This window comes from Limulus polyphemus, unplaced genomic scaffold (genome assembly GCF_000517525.1).
Source record: "Limulus polyphemus unplaced genomic scaffold, Limulus_polyphemus-2.1.2 Scaffold3072, whole genome shotgun sequence".
In the NCBI taxonomy this organism is placed as follows: domain Eukaryota; kingdom Metazoa; phylum Arthropoda; class Merostomata; order Xiphosura; family Limulidae; genus Limulus; species Limulus polyphemus.
In genome coordinates, this window is record NW_013668682.1 from 9,239 (window position 1) to 18,576 (window position 9,338).

Here is a 9,338-nt window from a genome sequence, read left to right on the forward strand (position 1 = left end):
GAACAATGGGGCTACGAACCATGGAACCTGGGATTCACCATCCGGCACGCTTACCACTAAAGCTCACACCCGATCCCAGCAATCTATATGTTCCTGATAAGCAAATTCTCTGTGAAATATATGATGTATCAGTAAAGACTTGAATATTATATCAGATCATTTCATTCTTATCCAAAATTGTCTTAGAAAAAAATCTACAATAAGATATAGTTGCTAGGTATAAGTTTGAATTAAAGTACATTATACTACAATAATGATACTTACCTTTACAATAGTAATAGGAAGGTAACAAACGAGAAAAGAGCAGAAAATTATGAGAACCATTCGTGTCACGCGCCATTCCTCTTTCCTTTTCTTTGCATCCCGGTCTTTCTTCTGTTCCTTTGTTTCCGAGTTACTGTGGCCACGAACTCGGTTGGCACTCCTTTTTATCACCCAGAAAATACGGGCATAACAAACGATGATGGTGATACAGGGGATGAGGAAACCGAAGATGAACAAGAATGTCTTTGAAGATCGGCCGTTTACTTTCAGGATGGAACAGCTTAGAATATTCTTGTCGTAGCCAAAGCGCCCCCATGCGCCTATTAGTGTAGGTAACAACATAGCGAAGGAGAACAGCCAAACTGCGGCAATCATGAGTGATATGTAACGTTTACGGTAGATCTTTTCATAAACTTTCTGGTGGGCGATAAGGACATAACGATTAATGGTGATCGCCGTGATGGACAGCAGGGACAACCCGACATTGACATACCGCATGAAGGGGAATATGACGCACAGGACGTCACCATGGATCCATCTCTGGTGGATAAATCTAGAAGCACTGAATGGTAAGCTCAAAGCACAGAACAAAAAATCAGCAACGCAGAGGCTAATGATGAAAGCAGCTGGGGCACTGCGTACTCTTGGACATTGTACTAGTGCCACGATGGTCAATAGGTTACCGCTCAAGCCAACAATAATCGATACGATAATGCAAAAGGCAGCAAAGTACATAAACTCTTTGCGTTCGTGCATTAAAGATGATTCTGTTTCTGTAACGTTCAACATCTCCATGGCCGCTATTGTCGTTGAATCAACCATCGTTTCTCAACCAACAAGCCAAGCGATTTACAAGATAAATTGAAGCCAGTCTTCACAAACCTGAAAAGAAAAGTGGTTCTGAGAAGACAGTTTGTGTCTTTGAAAGAAAATAAAAAACAACAATAATAAACGTATAATGATTAGTAAATATTGGGAATTTAAACTTCGACAAGATCTCTCACTGTAACTTTGATTTTTATACAGCTTAAAGTGACCTTAAATATATCATCGGTTTTTACTTAAAGATTAAAATATTAACTCCAATTATTTGACAGAAAACACAGTAAAACAGTGAATTTTAAAGGACATACAAACTCAGAGTACATTTTTGTATTTTTTTATTCAACAATTTTAATATTCCTTGTTGAAAAGTATCATACATTTCCGGTTACACAGAACAAGAATACGATACAAAAATACATATTTGTTCGGTTTTATTTTTACGTAACTCTTCGCTATACTGATTACAGAAATAAAACCTTTTGATCACAGAAATAGAACGTTTTGATCACGTTAATCACAGAAATAATAGTTCTTCACCATAATGTTTACAAAACTAGTAGCTCCTCAACATGTTGATCACAATATTGAGAGACACTCGGTAGAGTTGATCATATTCAATCATTATCAACGGACACGGACCGTTTTCGGCAGAATAATGAAGAATAATATTCCACATATATCCACCAAGTTTCCTCAAAATCCGATCATTTTTGACTGAGTTATAGAGCAAAATTAGGCACAAATGATTACCTTCTGAACCATGATTCTTTCTTCATGTTTAGTTAGTGTTACTTCAAATATAATCACTCAGTTAGTGTTACTTTAAATATAATCACTCAGTTAGTGTTACATTAAATCTAATCACTTAGTTAGTGTTACTTCAAATATAATCACTCAGTTAGTATTACATTAAATGTATTCAGTCTTTCTCTACGTTATAGCAGTAAATCAAGCTCAGAGTCATTCTATGAGCCGCTATGCCTCGGCGAAAAATAAAATATGTAAAAAGTTACAGCATATGATCCATGAAGTATGTGGAGTTACCATCAAAAACCCAACCTAAATCGGCAGAATTAGCCTGTTTTATCTACGTCATAACTCTCATCATATTTGGAAGGTACTTGTGACGTCTGATAAAGAAACTGTACAAAATGGTTATAATTCATTCATATAAGTCTCATTAACTACTTAAAACATTAGGGATTTCAGACAGAATGTGATAACAGCTAAATGCTATCAGAAACGCAATAAACGTTTCTTTGTTTGATCAAAAGTTTCGCGTAAAACTACACAAAAGTTATATGCACATAGCCGTTCCCAATTTTGAACTGATAGACTAATCAGAAGGGAGATAGTCAACAGCATCCACAGCCAACTCTTGGGCTACTCTTCTCTGACCAAATAGTGAGATTTGACAGTCACTCTTGTAACGCATCCACATCTCCAAAGTGTGCGATCGCGATTTTGTAAAAGGTTCTCGAATTGTGAGCCCTTTTATTCACAGTTTGGGCACGTTAATCACTAGGTCACACGGTGAACTAAATGTAAGTAAATAGCACGTACTGGGACCGAAATAACGCTATGAGCACTAATTTAACTCTAGAATAGCAGTACTTTCTTATATAGCAGAGACATAATATATATTATTCAACAAGAAGCATCAATCTTTTACGATATTGAAAACCTTGTCCAAATTACTCCGTTACAAAACACAGAGTAAATAATTTTCTTAAAATAAAACATAGATTATATTAATTAAGGCGAAATTCAAAACTGTCAAATAAATGTTTAATATAAAATACAAGTACCGTGTCTTTACCGGGTTATATGAACACTAAAGCCAAAAATGTTCCTTTAATGAACATGAAATGTCTGTTCTTGGTGTGAAACCACCAAGTAAATATAAATGTATGTTCTTGGTGTGAAACCACCAAGTAAATATAAATGTCTGTTCTTGGTGTGAAATCACCAAGTAAATATTTTGTTTTCAGTAAGTTGGAAAGATAACTGGGGTTAGTAAGGTGAGGAGATCAGATGTACAAAAGTCAGGCTATAGCTGATGTATAGCGTTTGTTCAGAAGATAAAAACGTCAGTGTTGAAGGATATGTACTCGTTCTACAATAAAAAAAAAATCATTAAATCAATTTTCTGTCAACAATACTGGATTCTTCCTGGTTCTTCTACGACGTTTGTGACCACTTCCAAAGCAACCCGTCCTTGTTCCTAAACAAACATTCCTGTCCTCTTTAGTGTGTAGAGAAACATTGGTAAGAAATGCGTAATGTTTGACAGCTTGCGTCACTTTTATGGTAAACACAACGGTACATTACAACCATTTTCATACCGTATGTTTTGTCATTAAAAACTGAATCCTGATTGGAACTCTGACAAACAATGAAAACACATTTTTTTAGTAGAAGAGAAACATTTTCCCGCGGTAAATACAGTCCTTCTGAAAAACACAAAACCTTACAGTCGTTAGTTCGTTCCTCAACAAATACCGAACGTTCTGTGGTACTTTGAGAGACATTTACTCATAGCAAATACAAACCTTCTTTAAAAAAAATACAAAACCTTACACTGGTTCATCAACGAATACCGAATCGTCTTTGGTACTCTGAGAGACATTGGAAACGGCGGTGAAGTGAGTAGTTGTGTGTTCATTAGGGTTAGAAGCATTTGCAGTAACACTGAGACTGCGCGGACGCCGACACAATAAAACTGTTTTGTAAGCCTGTCGATACTGCTTATTAAAGACACCATAGATAACTGGATTGATGGATGCGCTGCTGTAGATGAGGATGTAACCCAGGATGTGTAGAGCCGGATACTTGACCTGTTTGTCTGCCACCTGGAATGATAAACACAAAACAGTCACACAAGTAGAACGTATTCACATTTCTAAAAATCAGATTCGTATAGTAGGTTATCGTATGAGTGTCCTCGTTGTAACCTTGTTAATTCCGAGCTCATATTTTTATATATCGTTATTGTTGTTTGGCATTAAGCACAAAACTACACAAAGGACTATCTGCCCACCGCGGTATCGAAACCTGGACTTTTTCCTAAATTTTGATTTCAGTGTGAAATTGAATATTTTTAGTGTATTGAAGTAAGTGGGCTTGCATGTAATAAAATATTATGTCATTTAAAATTATACTTTGACGTAAGATCATATCTGTATATATTTATATATATATATTTGTGTGCGAAAGTATATTTATATACATATTAATTCAGACTTTTAGAAAGTTACACTACGTGGCCTTGCAACAAATTTGTTGCAGAACATTTTTAATCAATCGATTTGTCTTTTGGTAACAACGTTTTGTAACTTAAGTGTACATTTTAACTTACAGGCGGCCTTTGGTCAGTAATATCGTTTAATTTTTCCATAACTTCGATTTTCGATATACACTCTTGCAAGCCCGGCATGGCCAGGTGGATAAGGCGCTCGATTCGCAATCTGAGATTCGCGGGTTCGAATCCCCGTCCCACCAAACATGTTCACCCATTTCAGCCGTGGGGGCGTTATAATGTGACGGTCAATCCCACTATTCGTTGGTAAAAGAGTAGCCCAAGAGTTGGTGGTGATGACGAGCTGCCTTCCCTCTAGTCTTACACTGCTAAATTAGGGACGGCTAGCACAGATAGCCCTCGTGTAGTTTTGTGCGAAATTCAAAAACAAACAAAGAAACACTCTTGTAAAACTTAAATATTTGTTTGATGCATACCATAAATCATCCTTAAAATTGGCTCGATTAAATTGAATAATATGTTAATAAGCTCTTTAATAATTACACGACTGTTCAACTTTTGATAATCTGCATCACACATTCTGCCAAACCATTAAATGTAAGGTAATAAGGTGAAGTATGCATTTTCATTATCCCTAACACTAGTCAATGCATGGCTTGATTTCTTTTGCCCCCCATTGGCATAGCGGTATGTCTGCGGACTTACAACGCTAGAAACCGGGTTTTGATACCCGTGGATGGCAGAGCACATTGTGTAGCTTTGTGCATAACTACAAGCAAACAAACCAACCCTAACACTATGCCAAATCAGAGGATAACTGAATACGAAAATCAATTCTTTGAACCATATGAATCTCTTCCAAAACATGGAATCTATTTTGTTGCCAACACAAAATAGTGAAGTAATGAATAAAGACCTTTAGGAAGGGACCAGTGATATTCAGGATTATTCTCTGGAGAGGAGAACCAACAATTAATTACTGGAATTTACCCTTGTCTTAACTGGATTTTGATCTGGGTTGAACATGTGGTGAAGTGCTGTTGCCATTGTTGAACTTCACGATTCAAACATGTCCCATAGAATCATTGTTGGATATTTACACTAGTGCTTATGACGTCCTGGTGGCCTTCAGTCCTTGCTTCATGCAAAGTCTAGATAATTTGGTTCCTGGGGCTTGTGGAACCATTAACTGCAACAAAAGGTGAGACCCACGTCTAGGTGATCAATAACATTAGTACAGCATGCTATTGAGCTCCCGTGACTGTTCATAGACATGCCACAGACTGCTTGCACACTCACACATTACGTTCTTGAACTTGTGTTAGTCATGCATTACCTTGCTTCATGGCAAGGAGCGCTCACCCCAGTTCTGAGTCTTTCAACTACTCATTTAAGAACTCTTGATGTGTGAATTTTGGTATCCATTTGCCAGCGGGATCGCCTGGAGTATAACAGGTAAAAGAGCTTTTATTTCATTATGATGCCACAAATCAGGACATTTAATAAATGGATGTGGTATCACTATGTGGAAAGTTAATCTATCTGTATTTCTACGTTTTACTCCCAGACAATGCAATATGAACATGTCATACTCCTGCGTGATCCAAAGTGAGATCGTTCCTTCTGGATTATTAAAGTTCATGAGGTACTTCAGCAAAACATGATACATGTTGAAGGTGAACTTGCTATCATTCAAATAATATTGTAATGCTTAACAAAGACTATAACTGCAAGCACTTCTTTCTTTGTCATTCAACATCTGCGTTTAGGAGTTGTAAACATACACTTCACCTACATCATCATTCATTCTGCCCGAATCCTACAACTGCAACAGCACTGCCCTAATTATTATTCCTAACATCGATATCAAACGGGAACACACAATCATGTAGTGGATATACAATCATGGGATCTTCATCCAAACAGGCATATTTACTTACACTCCTCTGTCCAATTGAAAAGTGCGTAAACTTAAGAGAGAGCAGGCACTAGGAAGTGATATTTGGCCACAAAATGTAGATCATGTTGCACAAGCCCATGGAAATGTTAAACATTTCATATGTTCACAGGTTGACACCAGTCTCAAGCCACTGTGATCTCCAAAGGGTCTATAAAGATACCTTCCTTACCCATCACATGACTAAGAAATTCTGTTTGTGTACAAATCAGCATACATTTCTAGATTTTCAACTTTATTCCAGCTGTTCATAATTGCTGTAACACAATGGACAAATTTGTAATAGAAGATTCGAATGATTGACCAAATACCAGGAGATCGTCTATATATACCATATATAATTCCTTTAAGTGTAAGTTTCATCAGCCTCTCAATGTTGGCAGAGCATTACACAAGCTGAGTGGCATAACTCAGAACACAGCAAATCATCTAAAGTGGTAAAAGCAGTTTTGACCTTGTCATCATTGTCTCCTTCAACGTGTTAGTATCCAGAACCAAAGAGCTGAACCATTAAGTATCTTCCAATGCATCCAGATATTTGTCTGCTTGTGGCAATGGAAAAACATAAAAATTCATCACACTCTGTTGTGACCCTGCAGAAATCAACATATAATCTGCTCATGCCATCCTTCTACCTAACAATCATCACTAGAGACGATCATAAATCCCGAGAAGGCTGTACGAGCCCGTTCTTTAACATCCACTATATCTATGCACTGATTATATTCATAGTACTCCAGAGAAGCCTGTGCAATGATTGATTTATTGGAATTGTGTTGCTTGTTTCAGTGTGGTGATAAACAATTATAGTTCTACGCTGTCCTGTCACAGAAATACATTGTTGACTCTAGACTGCTGCTGTAATCATCAACTACCAATCTCAGATGCAGTAGTAGTCAAGTATTCACTTCTGGATGGCACAATGGGCATTAGAGCTAATATCAGTCACCTCCACTTTTCTTGCTTCTCCAATGACCATTCCAGCAAGATGCTGGACTACTGATTATCTATAATTTTAGACCTACTACTGCCTGTTTTTCAGACAGAAAACTGTGTGTTCCATGTGTTGTCTTCATAGCCATTTACATGGTGTCAATGCATTTGACATTGTCCGTAATAAACTATTCCACATCACGTGCATACATGGAAGTACTATTATTTTCTCCATAGGGAACACATCAGTGGTCCACTCTTCTTGGGTCAGTTCTGATTAGTACTGGATAGATTTCCCGCCAAAATAAAGCTTACTTGTCGCACAGGTAAAGTTGGTAGAAAGATTCTGAAGTACAACTATCCCGGGAATACCCAAGACAGAACTGAAGTATGAAATGGCAACCTTCCTTCTATAGTTCACGTGTGCTAGACATCGTTGGAGATGACCTTCTCCATTTACATCTAGCATGCTGCTATTTTCCAGAATAAAATAAGTGATCAGTGGTGCCTTCATTCGAACTTCGCGATAGAAGGCAGAATCTATCAGAGTCCTTGCAGCTACTGTGTCAACCAGGAACTCTATTGCCCTATCATGTATTCTTACAGGTGCAGCTCAAGCTCTGCCCAGTCCTAAAAGAGATTGGCAATCCATCACACTCTTCAGCAAAAAAAATATCTGCTGCACTCTCCTGGGAATATAAGTCGTTATTTTATTTACTTAATAGAAATGCTCGTAATAAATTTCATTTTGCATTAACTAAAGTTAAGTATAATGAGGTTGGTAGTATTTTCAAAATGTGCCGGAGAACGAACCAAAAGATCCAAGGCTTGAGCCACGATGTGTCACTAAATATGCTCTCACTTTCATCCGTGAGGTAGTTCTAAATTAGTTATGAGTATGCCTGAACTTTGGTTTGGTTTGAATTTAGCAGTGAAAGACTTGAGGGAAGGCAGCTAGTCATCACCATCCACCTCCAACTCTTGGGCTACTCTTTTACCAACGAATAGTGAAATTGACTATAACTTCCTAACGCTCTCACAGCTGAAAGGGCGAGCACGTTTGGTGGGACGGAGATTCGAACCCGCGACCCTCAGATTGCGAGACGAACGCCCTAACCACCTGGCCATGCCGGACCCCCTCTCGTCAGAAGTTCTAAATTAGGAACGAAAATATCTGAAATTTGAGATCTCTGATTTGGCTGTTTAGCTAAGTATCGCATAAAATTTCCCTTCAAGTTGAAAATAATTCCTCAGAACAGTGGTTCCCAATCTTTTTCAACCGCGTGCCCAAAGTCAGATCTTTGAGCCAGCGGGGGACCTCTGACGCATCTAATTTGTCAAAAAAAAATTAAAAGTCGTTTATAATGATAAAAAAAAATCATTCAAGGTGAGTTAACGATATACGAACTGAGTGCTGACTAGTGCAATATGTTAATAGCTTACCGAGACTGTCCTCAATTTTTAATTTACTTTTTAACATTCTTCATGAGTACCCGTACAAGAAGTTCAGAACCAGTGCTTTAGAATGTCTTCGTAAACGGCTTTTCATAAAGAAATAAATGATTGATATAAGTCATAAAATATTGTCCCCCGTTGGGTCAGCGGTAAATTTGCGGACTCACAATTCTAAAATCGCGTGGAGGTTCCATTCCACGCTGGTTGTGATAATAGACCACTTTCAGATTAACGTTCAACCCTCACAAATGATTACCTTCTGAACCATGATTCTTTCTTCGTGTTTGTAGTCTTTGTGATAATAGACCACTTTCAGATTAACGTTTAACCCTACTCAGTTTGTGTTACTTCAAATATAATCACTCAGTTTGTGTTACATTAAATCTCATCACTCAGTTAGTGTTACTTCAAATATAATCACTCAGTTAGTGTTACTTCAAATATAATCACTTAGTTAGTGTTACTTCAACTATAATCACTCAGTTAGTGTTACTTTAAATATAATCACTCAGTTTGTGTTACATTAAATCTCATCACTCAGTTAGTGTTACTTCAAATATAATCACTCAGTTAGTGTTACTTTAAATATAATCACTCAGTTAGTGTTACATTAAATCTAATCACTCGGATTATATTTGAAGTAAC

The 9,338-nt window shown here is 37.3% G+C and overlaps 1 protein-coding gene across 1 annotated transcript in view; it reads right to left on the reverse strand.

Moving 5' to 3' along the window:
- Positions 1-264: 264 nt before the first annotated feature.
- Positions 265-9,338, reverse strand: part of LOC106468598 (G-protein coupled receptor moody-like) — a gene marked incomplete at its 3' end in the record, with an annotated part of 11,557 nt that continues 2,483 nt past the window's right edge. The window contains exon 2 of the mRNA XM_022396948.1: positions 265-1,146. Coding sequence (XP_022252656.1) covers positions 265-1,086 — 822 coding nt within the window. The remainder of the gene's footprint in view (positions 1,147-9,338) is intronic.